The 14,227-nt window shown below is 37.7% G+C and overlaps 1 protein-coding gene across 6 annotated transcripts in view; it reads left to right on the forward strand.

Annotated features, from left to right (window-relative positions):
• TENM2 (teneurin transmembrane protein 2) overlaps window positions 1-14,227 on the forward strand; it is a 1,157,254-nt gene that overhangs the window by 263,960 nt on the left and 879,067 nt on the right. For all 6 annotated transcript variants that reach the window (XM_073231871.1, XM_073231863.1, XM_073231878.1 and 3 more), the window contains one exon: window positions 11,681-11,981. In XM_073231871.1, coding sequence (XP_073087972.1) covers window positions 11,756-11,981 — 226 coding nt within the window. In that variant the 5' untranslated portion in view covers window positions 11,681-11,755. The remainder of the gene's footprint in view (window positions 1-11,680; window positions 11,982-14,227) is intronic.

Below are 14,227 nucleotides of genomic sequence, written 5' to 3' on the forward strand. Positions count from 1 at the left end.
TTTAGGCTGGGGATGAGAAGGGCACACTCAGTGGAAGGGGAAGCGGCTGCTCAGCTCTTTCCTTCATTAGGTTTTGAGGCTGCAGGCCCATGTGCCTGCTCTGCTGCCTCTCTGAGCTCCGCATGGCAGGGAGGAAGAGAGGGGAGGGACAATCTTCCCGGTTATGGTAGCTTAGCCAGTGCCTAAGGTACAGCCATCTGTTCAGCTCCTGCTCTCAGGAGGCACATGAGAGAATGGGAGGAGAGCGCAGGGGCCTGCACGCGAGGAGGGTGGAGCTGAGGAGGCAAAGGCTTCAGTAAACCTCCACATTTCACACTGAAATTTTAGCAGGAGGTGTAACCACACTGACTTTCTTGAATGTTAAACAGTTTGGAGTGGAGAGGGGGAAAGGGCGTGGAATTAGACTGAATACCAGTCTGATACAGACTTTTGACTTTTCTTTGCTATTCAAATAAGAATATAAGCAAACACACAAGCTTGTGCTATGTCTGCGAATATCTGAATCTGTAGGGTACATTTTTCCCCTTTGTGACTTTTACTCATGGGGACTGCTAGCACAGAGAAATGTTTTTGCATTTCACCATTCATAGAATTCATAGACAACAGGTCCTGGTACTCCTCTCACCACTTCCTGTGCAAACAGCTCCAGGGACTCTAACGGATGGTAAAAAGGCAGCAATGTAGCTCTGAAGCTAGAGAGCAAAACACAATTGTGAATTTGCTTATCCTTTCTTGCTCTGGACATTAACCAGAGTTGGCTTTTTATCCACAGACATATCAATATAAGGGCACAGAGAAGCAGAAAGCAAACTGCCTTTGACCTCTTATTTACTAGTGCATTAAATTACTAGCGCACTATCTTCCACTTTTGTAGATTTTAAACCAGATTTTCCTTGGTCCACCCAAAGGTCACAGGGATATTCTGTCTGTAGATGTTTTGGAGTGTATCTATGTTCAGACATGTCCTTAAATTTTTCGGAGAAGAGAAACAGGAAATCTTCTATATACACTCTGGTTTTCTTACTGTGTCCCTCAGAGCCATACCTAGGGGTGCGGGGTAAGTGAGACTCCCAACTCCCTCCCCTATCTCAGCTTCTTTGTCTTTTATGTGTAAGGTTCTGCATTACAATTTCATGTGGTGCTTCAAAGGTTTTAAAACAAACCACTTTCATAGAGGAGTTCTAATACACGGGAAAATGTTCTATGAATATGCTTTTTAGGTTGACTTAACATTTCTGCTTTTGGTAATAGACAAAATTGCACAGGACTTAAGGATAAAGGGACCTTGTGTTATCCATTAGATCTTTTTCAGTATAGAAACATGGCTCCTGCAATATTTAAGAAACAAGTAGGCAATCTAATTAATGTGTTCTCAGAAGGAAGGAGGATATTCCACAGGAGCTTTCTGATTAACCTTTTAAAATATGTACTTTTAAACTACAAACATTCATATAATGAAAATTTTTATTGAATTTCTAAAATATCTGTGACACTAGCTGAGACTAGGAAACAAGAATCTTTGATTCACATGTACTGACTCTTCTCCACTCCTTTGTAGACAGACTTCTTCACTGATTAATCATAATTTGAAATGGGGAAGAAAGGTGGTCCCACTGATCTCAGAACTGATAGAGCCCCAAATCATGTGCACGTTTGGAAATGGCTAGCTTTCCTGGTACCACACGTCTCAAAGGCTATCGGCAGTTTATAAGATACAAATATTTGAGCACAATGAAACAATGTCCAGGGTGTGTCTGAAGACCAATGATGAAGGTGAGACGACTTTAAATAACAACTGTTAAAAGGGAATAGTAGTTCTTCATTGCCTACACCTAAAACCCACCTATGCATCATTCATGCACATATTTACATACCCGCAGAGGTACACTTACATATACAATCACACACACGCACAGACACACACATCTCAAATGGGCTGTCAGTGATTAACAAGTCAACCTCCTTAAGTAGTAGGATAATCTGAAAAGTTAATAGTGAACAGTGTTACAGCTCATAGGATTAGTTAATTAGACAAAGGCTTGCAGGCAAGATCTCTCTAGTCTGTTCTGCCAAACTGAGGGAACCCACTTAGGCTACTGATGAAAAAAGCAGTGTGAACACTCTTCAAGTGAGGGAGTGGGGAAAGTAACAGAATAAAGCCTCAGCACAACGGCACGGAGCCGGCAGAGGCATTGCCGTCCAGTGATTGCCATTTGTCAGTGCCGGAAAAAGCAGAGGCTTGGGGAAAAGATTTATAATTTTGGTTACCAGCTTTCTTACTGCTTCAAGGCGATTTTAATTACTTTTTAAAATCAGTCTCTAAACTTGCATTTTCCCACATGAATTGTTGACCTTCACTTTCAAGGACAACTGTGCAAAGAGTGCTTGCCCATAGTGGGTAATACATGCATTTCATTAGACAGAGGATGGATTTTAGCCATCTCTGGAGTTAAACCAGTATCCATCCTCTTATTTTAGAATAGTCTTAAGAAGAAAAATATGTTGGCAAATGCTGCTGCTTATATTGTTACTGGCTCTTTATGATCCTTACTAGGGGCCAAAACAGTGTTTTTTTTTTTTCCTTTATATGAAAAGTCCCAAATATAATGGCCAAACAGAGGGTTCAAATAAGTGAAGACTAGCTGTAAAGTTAGAGGGAGTGGTACGATGATGATGATGATGATGATGGTAAGGAGCACGCGTGTCCAGTTTAACATTGTGAACGACCTCCTAGATTAAGCATTTGGTTTCATGATAGAATTTCAGCTCAGGTTTGCTGGACTGTCTGATGAAATTTTTTTTTTAATTAAGCTTTTTACTTTGCTATAACTGTAGAATCATGAGCAATTTCAGGAAGTAATACACAGTTATCCAGTGGTACCTTTAATCAACTTCTACCAATGCCAACATCTCGCAAAACTGTAGCACAATATCACAACCAGTGTCCTGACATTATTAAAGCTGAGATCCAAAATATTGCCACAGGATTCCTCCTCCTGCCCATTTATAGCCATACTTCCCTCCCTCACACCTTCTATCCCCCTTAACCCTCGCGACCATTAATCTGTACTCATTTTTACAATGTTTATTTTAAGAATATTGTGCTAATGGAGCATACAGCATGTAACTTTTGGGAATGACTTTTTCACTCAGCATTATTCTCTGGAGATTCATCCTGGCTTTTATGTATGTCAGTAGCTTATTCCTTTTTATTGCAAAGCAGTAGTTCATGTCATAGTTGTGCCAGAGTTTGCTTACCTGGCCACCCACTGAAGGACATCTGGTTTCTTTCCAGTTTGGGACTGTTAGGAACAAACATTGTGCTGTAAACATTTGTGTACAAGTTTTTGTGTGAACACAAATTTTTATTTCTCTGAAATAAATGCCCAGCAGGGAGTTACTGGATTGGACAGCAGTTGCACATTTAGTGTTTTCAAAAGCTGCTCAACTGTTTTCCAATGTTTCTGTGTCATTTTACATCTGGGCCAGCACTTTGTATGTGATTCAGTTTTTCTACATCCTTGTCAGTACATAGTATTGTCACTATTTTTTTGTCTACTCATTCTGACACGTCTGAAGTAATATCTCATCTTGGATTTTACTTACCCAGTTCTCTAATGGCTAATGAGGTTGAACATCTTTTTTATGTGTTTCTTTGCCATTTGCATGTCCTACTTGGTGGAGTGATACTTCGTGTCTTTTGCCTATTTCTAACTGAATTGGTTTATTTACAGTTGAGTTATGAGAAATGTTTACATATTCTTAACCTTTATCAGATACATGGCTTGCAAACAGGTTCTGTCAATCTGTAGACTGTGCTTTTATCCCCTTAATGGGATCTTTTGCATAGCAGAAGTGTTTAATTTTGATGAGGTTCACCTTATTAATTTTTCATTTTATGGATTATGTATTTGGTGTCAAGTCTAAAGATTTGTTCCTTTTTATCTAAAAGTTTTATAGTTTTTTTCTAAGCCTTTTCTAAAAGATTTATGCTTTGTGTCTCCCTCAGTGATCCATTTTAAGTTAATTTTTGTACAAGGTGTGAAATTAAGTCAAGTGTCTTTTTTTCCTTTTTAATTTTTGGCCTGTGGATTTACAACTGTTCTAGCACTATTTGTTGAAAATGCTATTTTACGTCCACCAAATTGCTTTTACATCCCTTTGAAAATCAGTTGCTGATATTTTTTGTGAGTCTGTACGTAGGTTCTCTATTTTGTTCTCTTAATTTATGTGTCTTTCCTTCTGCCAGTACAACGCAGCACTGATTATTGTAGCTGAGCTGTGACTATATAGTGTCTTAAAATTGAATAGCTTGATTCCTCCTACTTTTTTCTAATTTTTTAAAAAGTGCTTTAGCTATTCTAGTTCCTCTAGAATATATTTATTCCTGTATATAAACTTTAGAATCATCTTATGTATGTCTATACAATTTTTTGCTGGGATTTGGTAAGAATTTCATTCATTCTGTATATCGATTTGGGAAGAATTGATATATTTTTTTCTACATTGATGTTTCCAATCCTTGAACATAATTTATCCTCTACTTATTTAAATATTTCTTTGGTTTTATAAGTTTTGTATAGTTTTTTTCAGCATCCAATTTCTGAACACATTTTGTTAGACGTACATCTAAGCATTGTTCTTTTCTTTGTGAACGATTGTAAATAGTATTGTAATTTGCATTCTGGAGCCCACTGATCGCTAGTATATTGAAAAGCAATTGATTTTTGTATGTTGTATCCTATGACCACACGAACTCACTCACATTAGTTCTGGGACTTTTCCTGGGATGTTTTGCATAGACAGCCATGCCGTCTGTAACGAGGGACAGTTTTATGTCTTCTTTCTCCTCAGTATACCTTTTATTTCCCGTTCTTGTATTATTGCACTGACTAGATGCTCTGACATCATTTTGAGTAACAGTGGGGAAAGCAGACATCCTTGCTTTGTTCCCATTCCTAGAGAAAAACATTTAGTCTTTCACCATTTAGTATAATATTAGCTATTGGTCTATATTCTTTATCAAATTGAGGAAGTTCTCTTTTCCTATTTTTCTGAGCATTTTTATGATGACTAGATATGAATTTTTGCCAAATGTTTTTTCCATTTAGATCAATACGATTGTGTGATTTTTCTTGTTTAGCCTGTTAATATGGTAGATGACACTGATTGATTTTAAAATATTGAGCCATCCTTGCATCCCCAGAGTAAATTCTATTTTCCTCATTTCTTTTATATATTGCTAGATTATGTTCGCTAACGTAAGGATGTTTGCATCTGTATTCATGAGTAATATCGGTCTTCAATTCTTTTTTCTTTTGTACTGTCTTCATCTCATTTGATATCAGTGCAATAATATCTTCATAAAATAAATGGTAAAGTGCTCCCTCTTCTGTTTTCTAGGAGAGATTTTAGAATTGGTGTTAATTCTTCTTTAAACATTGAATAGAATTCTCCAGTGAAATCATGTGGGGCTGGGAATTTTTGTATGTGAGTTTTAAAATTACAAATTAAATTTCCTTAATAGTTAAAAGTCTATTCAAATGATCTATTTCACATTGGGCAAGTCATGATAGTCAATTTTTTGAGAAGTTAGTCCATTTCATCTCAGTTGTCAAATTTAGTTTTATAAATTTCTTTGTAGTGTTCTCTAAATATCTTATTCATGCCATCAGGGCCTCTAGTGATACCCCTGTTTCATTTCTGATATTGGTAATTTGTGTCTTCTTTTTCTTCGCCAGTCTTCCATAGATTTGTCCATTTTATTGATTTTTTTTCAAAGAAACAATCTGTTTCATTGCTTTTCTATATTGTTTTTGTATTTCACTTTCATTAAATTTGGCCTTTTATTATTCCCTTCCTTCTGGCTTTGTGTTTATTTTCTCCTTCTATTTCTAGAGTCTTGAAGTAGAATTTTAGATGATTGATTTGAGTCTTTTCCGGTTTTCCAGTGGGTGTGTTTAGTTCTATTAACTTCTCTCTCAGCGCTGCTCTAGCAGTTTCTTGCAAATTTTGATATGTCACATTTTCATTTTCCTTCACTTTAATGTATATTTTGATATTGCTTGAGACTGCTTCCTCTACCCATGAATTATTTGGGAATGTGTTGTTTAGTTTTGAAGCATTTAGAGATTTTCTTCTTTCTGTTCTTGATTTGGGTTTAAATTCATTGTGGTAGAGAACGTACACTGTATGGTTTCAAGTCTAAAAATATTTGAGATGTGTTTTATGGTACAGGCTATGTTCTCTCTTTATATATGTTTCATGGGGTGCTTAAGAAAAATATGTAATCTGGTGTTGTTGGGAGGGATATTCTAAGATGTTGAATAGGCTGTGGTGGTTGATATATTTTGGGGTCCTCTATTCTGGATTTTCAGTTTGGTTGTTTTATCGATTGTTGGGGCTCTGGTGTGAAAACCTCTAAATGTAACTGTTGACTTGTATATATTCCTTTCAGTTCTATCATTTTTTGCTTCACATATTTACAAATTGTTTTTCTGTTGTTTGTTTGGTTGGTTTTGGTATATTCCTACTTAGAGTTGCTGTTTCTTTTTGGAGGATTGATACTTTCATCATTACATAATGCCACTCTCTCTCTCTCTCTCTCTAGTAATTTTCTTTGCCTATGAAGCCTTTGCCTATCTAATAGTAATAGTTACTCCTGCTTTCTTTTGATTAATGTTTGTATTATATATATTTTCCTTATTTTTTCTCAACATGCCTACATTGTTACATTTAAAGTGACTTTTTGTTGATTTTGATTTATCTCTACTTTTGAGTTCATCTCTCTGTGTGTAACTTTTTTTAGTTTTTACATTATACCTTCATATCTTAACACAGTTTACTGCTTTGTTCATTTTAACATTTTAGCTCAATACTGAAAACCCTACCTCCTTTTATGTCCCTTTACTCTTCCTATTATAATTTCTTAAATATATCCTCTCTATACATTTTAGAGCCTCATCAGTGTTATAATTTTTATTTCACACATCAAAAATAATTTTTAAAGCTTACAAGGAGAAAACAATGTGTTTACTCTTATTTTTGCTTACCATATTTTTCTTCTTTTCTGACTTCTTTATTATTTCCAAGATTTCTCCTTTTATTGTTTCATTTCCATTTTAGAGAACTAACTCTTTAACCATGCTTTTAGAATAAGTCTGCTGGTGATAAATTCTTAGTTTTTCCTTCATCTGACAATGTCTTGTTTTCTCTTTCATTCTAGTTGGGTATTTTCAGTGAATATAGGATTCCAGGTTGAACCATATTTTATTTTATTATTTGAAAATGTTGTGCCATTTCCTTCTGGTCTCCCTGGTTTCTGATGAGAAATCCACTTGCATTCAAACTACTTTTCTCAATAGATGATTTATCATTGTTCTTTCCTTTCAAGATTTTCTTTGTCTTAAATATTCAGAAGTTTAGCTGTGATGTATCTTGATATGGGTGCATTTGGATTTATTGTCTGGGATCTGTTCAGATTCTTGAGATTGTAGCTTTTTGTTTTTTGCAAACTGGGATGTATTCAACTGCTATTTTAGCACTTTCTTAGCCCCTTTCTGTTCTTTCCTTCTGGGACTCTGATGCCAAAAACATTAGGTCTTCTGTTATTATTCTACAGATCTGTGAGTCTCTGCTTTTTTTCCTCCCTAATCTACTTTGTAATCTGCTGTATAGATGGTGTCATTTCCATTGTTCGGTTCTCAAGTTCTCTCATTCTTTCTTCTTTCCCTCTGCTCTGCTCTTAAGCCCATCTGTTGAGATTTATTATTTTGGTTATTTTTCAGTTCTAAGACTTCCCTTGGAATCTTCTTTGTATCTTCTATTTGTTTGCGGAGACTTTCTGTTTTTTAATGAGACTTTCTATTTCTTTGTTTCAAGTGTATCTAGAAATGCTCATTAAAGTGTTCTATGATGGCTGTTTTATAATCTCTGCCAAGTCATTCTAACATCTTTGTCATCTCAGTGTCGGCATGTATTGATTGCCTTTTTTCATGCAGTTTGAGGTTTTTCTAGTTCTTGGTATTACAGGTTTTTGAGTTTTTTTTAATCTGGACATTTGGAGTACTATGTTACGAGATTCTATATCTTGTTTAAAGCTTCTATTTTAGCTAGTCTCCTCTGACACTGCTCCGTTAGGAGAGAGATCCCACGTCATCACTGCTAGGTTGGGATAGAATTCCAGGTTCCCCACACAGTCTTTGCCAACACCCGAGGGCAGGGGGCTTCCTGTCAGGACCTGCGAGTAGGGGAGGAGGTGGGAGTTCTGACTTGCCATTAGCCTCTTTAGTGGTAGGAGTAGGAACATTCCTTGCTCCTCCGCGTGTGGATCTACTGACACCAACAACCACAGACAAGGGGCAGTGGACTTGTTGATGCTGGGAGGCAGTGGAAGTCCTCACTTCGCACTAGACCTCCTCCTGTACCACCACAGCAGAGGAGGGGCTCCTTGTTACCCCTCAGTTGGGGTGGAAGGACAGGCTCTCAGTGAGGAGAGGATCCCGGCTCCCTCCGAGTCATCTCTCAGATCACTGTTTGAGGTTGAGGTGCCTTGCTGTTTCCTCAGCAGCCTGGAAATCAAGGCACCTGCTCGGCTTCTGCTGGTGGAAGTGGGAGTGAGGGCTCCTACAGCTTTTTCTGTGTTGTTTGGCTAGAGTGAGGTGGTTACTATCTGAATACTGTCTCTCTTGTGAGGCTGCCCCTCCCTTTGGCAAGAGTAAGTGGCTTTGGTGGGACTTCTGTTTGTGCCTGTTTGTGTTTCTGGGCTGCCAGTGTTTCTAGCTCCAAGTCTGGAGTATTAGGTCAAAAAGAAATCCCAGGAACTCACCGCAGTGCGGTTTCTTGGGTGCTGGGAGCCCTAGTTGATCTGCCTCTTCTTTTCCACCTTTCAAATTTCTCTTATGTTTATTTTATAAATACAGGGTACCTAGTGGGAGAAATAAGTAGAAGTACATTTACTCCATCTTTCTGGAAGCAGAAATTTCTAGACTGCCTAACTTTTCTGATAAGCTGGATACTCAGATTTTAATATAAATTTTTCTTTCTTATCTTTTTTAATATTGAAAATTAATTTTTAAATAACAGGCAGACAATGCAAAATGTCTAGAAGCCAATAGTCTGTGTACTCTGTTCAGTTACCTAAGAAATTAGCTTTTTCTGATTAAGATTTGTCATTATTTTACCTCATTATATATAAATGTTTGTCACTTATCTGGAGGTGACATTGCTGACAAGCTTAACTATCAAGGGCATAGCCAAGAAAGAAGAATTTAGAAGGAAAAGATCACTGGGCAACAAAATTAGATGTTGGATATCCAAACACTAAATTTCTTGGACTTTTTAAATAAGTTCCCACTTAGAGAATGATTTAAAAGGTATATAAAATAGAATCACATACACATAAATGTAGAAAGGCTACTCTCCAAAGCACGATGCAAATTAGAGAAGATAGGATTTCATGAGTCAGGAATACTGAAAACATTAAAAAGTAAAAACTTACAGTGAAACAGGAGAGAGGAAAATTATAAAATCCACTCAAAACACTCAAAACTCCTAATTCCCCCTGCAAACCACTTGTGGCTCTTTAATGTTGGTGTACCCAGTCTTATAAATCCATAGTAGATACTGAAGCATACCTTTCATTGGTGTGTAGTTCAAGTGTTGAAATTTATAAGTAGAACTTTGAGTTTCAGGCATTTATGTTACCTTCTGTACCCTCTTATGTACATCTTTAACTACTTAGCAAAGAAGTATCTTTTGTCATTGGGAGAAAAAAATAAAAAGTACTTTTCTATACAATCCAAACCATGTGTTAGGTTATTGGGAGTTTTACCACAGTATCTTTTAAAAATCTTTTACACAAACTCTATGAAGTAGATACTATTATTTTCCATGTTCACTAATTGAGAAACAGAGTTGGAAAAGGCAGGAGTAACTTCACAAGGGCTCTGGCTAGTTAGTGGCCATGGCAGTGGAATTCATCCAAGACTTCAATGGCCTATAATATGGACTCCAAAATGTTGAGATCACATACTGGAAAATAAGGAAGGGAATTTTTGGCATCTAGAAATTGCAGTAATGTTAAGACACTTGAACTGAACTATGCAGAAGCAAGACTTCCATGCCAACATTGACTATTTGTCTTCCAAGCAGACCCTGGGGTCTTGACTGGTGACTCTCTAAGGTGCTTCTCAACTTCCTGAGTCAAGAACTGTAGGTTCCAGGAGACTAACTGTTGGTTGTTTTATACATGACTGTGACAGAGCATAACTGTGCTTGGTGTTTACAACAGTTGTACCCTCTTTTTCATTGCCAGTTTCCAGACGAAATTGTCCATGACTTTAGGCAGTGTTTGATAAAGTGTATAAAATAGTATAAATTAGGAGGGTTCCTGAGATCCAGAAGGACCCCTTGGTGTGAAAAGATAAGGGAGGGATAACTTGGCATCTGCCATCTTGGGACAGATGCCATCCACATTGCTGTGCATAAAGACTAGTGCTTTGATATACATAGACATCCCGTCACAGTATGGCAGATAACCAAAAAAGAGCAGAGGGTTCAAAACTACAGATCTGCTCCCCGAATATTTCCTGAAATACTGAGGAGGCAGTGAGCAATGGTAGCCCAAGGAAAAATTCTGCTGGCTCTAGGTTGTATTTTCCATTTAATTAAAATTCATATTTGTGTATTCTGTCCAGGCCCCAACCCTGTAGTCCATGCTATTTTGTATGGCCAATGAAATCAATATGAGCCTACCATTTGGAACTTGGAGGCATCTAAGCATTTTTGTTTTATTTGCTAGGGAGCAGGTTAGTGTTTTCTGAGTGGTGTTTGGCATATGCTTCCAGGCCCAGGGTATCCAGTGACAGACTGTGGAACTCCCTGGTTGCCAATTCACATTAGGTTCTTTTCGTCAGCTTACCTGTTGTGTTCAGTGTTCTTTTCTGCAGTGGATATCCCAGCAATGAAGGGTTAGGCCGAGGATCAGGTGGTTGTGCCATTTAGACCTCTGTGGGCAAGGATCTCTTGCTGGTAGGTGACTAGGGAAAATCCAAGGTATATCCATGGAAGATAGATTTGCAAAGGAGAGAAACTGAGGAGTTTGCTGAAGGCTCAGTAAAGACATCAGAGGAAGTTTGTTTACATGTCAAGATGCCTTTTATTATTACTTGCTAGGCCCAACTTTCTTTTATTTCTTTTATATATTATATATATCACATATTTATAATAATATAAAGTATTATTATACACCTGTTTTATTTTATATAGTTGTATTTTTATTTAAATTTGATATTGTTTTTCACCAGTCTTCCTATAGCAGAAAGAATATGTGATTAAAGATTGATAAAATCAGTTTTGTTTTTTGAACCATGTCATAATGAGACTTGCATTAAAGTGACAGATTTATCATGTCATCTGTACACATATAAAAAATCAGAAGATGACTTATATTGGTATTATTTTTCCCCCAATTAAACAGCAAGAAAATTAATTTACTGTATCTAGTCTTTCTATTTAGGCTGATTGTTTAAGTATGCATTAAGCATTTGCAGAAGAGATTATGCAGTGCTGACCAAATTTGTCTTTTTATGTTTTTATCTGAGTCAGAGTGTGAGTCAGAAGCTGAAGGCAGCATTTCTTATAATCACAGTCTTAAGTTTTTTTCCTTTGGTGTTTTCAGGTGGTAAAGTGACAAAGTGCCAAAACTCAGGCCTGACGTTTCTGAAAACATCAGCCTTCTGCCGGATCCAGAGTAATGGATGTGAAGGACCGGCGACACCGCTCTCTGACCAGGGGGCGGTGTGGCAAAGAGTGCCGCTACACAAGTTCTTCCCTGGACAGTGAAGACTGTCGCGTGCCCACACAGAAGTCCTATAGCTCCAGCGAGACTCTGAAGGCCTATGACCACGACAGCAGGATGCACTATGGAACCCGTGTCACAGACCTCGTGCACCGGGAGTCAGATGAGTTCCCAAGGCAAGGTATGTAGAGCTGCCCCCACTGACCTGCTCTGAGCTCTCTTATGCTCTTGGCTTGCCTGGCTGTGCATTGATGACTATGGTCAGTGAAAAATGGGAACAAGGTATGCCAACATTGTCTCCCATTATGTTTGCGTTTAAGAAAACAATCTTTTTATCAACCCGTATCAAACTCTTATGGCTATTACAGAAGAGCATCTTTTGTCCTGGACACTAAATTCTTTGGCAGTTTGGTGGTTGCCTTTGGTTGGTTTTAACAGATGAGACATACAGCAGACCCTTGGCTCCAGGAAGAGTATTCCCAAGACCATCATGAATCCCTGTCCTGAGCAACACAAATGGATCTGTGGTTTTTAATCTGTTCTGCTTGAAGCCCACACATAAACCCATTGCTTTACTCATTGGGCTTCTCAGGTTCTCTTTGAACAAATGGTGTATTGATTAACCCCTCCCAACACCCCTATATGATAATACATAATTTCTCCCTCCCCAAAAATGTGATGTTAATTCTGAATTATGCATCTGTCTTTTTGTGTTGCAGAGCCATAGGTGAGCCCATGTATGTTATTACCCAGTTCCACTGATACAATTCTCCCTCCTGCTTTCACCAAAATTTAATTTTCGTACAGTATTTGGTTTCTTTGGGGAGGACAATATTTTTCTTCCAAGCACTAACACTTGGCATTCTCTTCGTATCCAGTATCCCTGAGGAAGTTTGTTATCCCCTGTCAAGGGTTGCTGTGAATGTCTGGACACATAGACTAATACAAAGAGAGTGTGAGAGGTAGTATGGCCATGTTGACTCACTAGCTCCGTGTCTTGTGCTTTGTGTACAGCCTTCCCATGTGTGTGATTCATATTAGCCAAATTACAAGTGAATGCACAAAAATACAGTGCAAGTGCTGGAGAGGGTCTTTCTGCCAGTGCTAAGTATCCAGGCCCTGCTTTCTGGGTTACTGAATCATTTGCTTACATCACTGATTCTTTATTTCTTGTTCCAAATGTTGCAACTAATTCAATGCCTCGTGAGATACTTTTTGTCTTAGTCCTTTTGGGCTGCTCTAACAAGATACCATAAACCTGTATCTTATAAACAACAGACATTTATTTGGCATACTTCTGAAAGCTGGGAAGTGTAAGATCAAGGCCCTAGCAGATGTGGCGTCTGGTGTGAGCTCTCTCTCGTTCATAGACTTTTCCTGTGTTCTTATGTAGCTGAGGAGGGCACAGGAGCTCTCTGGGGCCTCTTTGTAAGAGGCACTAAACCCAGTCATGAGGGCTCCACCCCTCATAGCTTAATCAGCTCCCAAAAGCTCTACCTCCATATACTTTTGTGGATTAGTATCAATGTAAGAATTGTGGAGGGTTACAAACATTTAGTCTGTAGCAGCTTGGAATTTTGTTCCTGGTTTCTTAGGTTTCTTAGTTATTTTACTTTTCTTTGTTTCTTAGAGAACATTATATATAAATATGATATAGTCCACAATCCAGTGGTTGTTCTCAAAAAACATATTCTCAGAAGGTCCCAGTTTAGCATAGATCCAGCTTTTATATTTAACAGAATGTTCCAAAAAAGTCAGCAAAACAGAATTGTGTTTCCACTGGAACTGTAGACTTTTGCAGGATGCATTCTTTATTTAATCTTCGCTCTTATTTTCTGAATTTTTTCCATGTAAATGAAATACACTTCAAACCAGGGGAGGGTTGCTTGAAAACTGCTGTGTATCTAATGTCTTTGATCTCAGAGTTACTTCAACAAGTGTTTTACTTTGTTAAGTTCTCACCGGACCCCGAAAGTGCATGCGGTGCGAACTGGGGGGAAAAAATAGAAAGAATCAAAACTTCATTAAGGGAATTTCTAATGTGACAAATTAAATTTCTAATATGACGAATGAGGACACCTGTCTGTTATTTTCAAGAGCAGTACTAATGCAAGACTCAAACATTTTGAAAGGTGCTGCATGTTCACCGTGGTGGCCAAAGCCTTTCATTTTCTGCTGTATTTTTTGTTTCATTTATAGTTTGCTGCATACATTTTTGCTTCTTATAATTCTGTGCTGAAATGTAGACTCTTCTTCCTTAGTCTCATTAAAGGTGCATCCTGACTCCTGGATATTGTGCACTGAGCTGTAGATCCCAGATGATTGTTGAATTGTGGATTGACCTGTCACCTTTTCCCTCATTAATACTTACATAAAATGAACCAAGCACTGGGAATTTTATTTTCAAATATACTTTTATTCTTCCTG

This window comes from Manis javanica, chromosome 1 (genome assembly GCF_040802235.1).
Source record: "Manis javanica isolate MJ-LG chromosome 1, MJ_LKY, whole genome shotgun sequence".
Classification (NCBI taxonomy): Eukaryota; Metazoa; Chordata; class Mammalia; order Pholidota; family Manidae; genus Manis; species Manis javanica.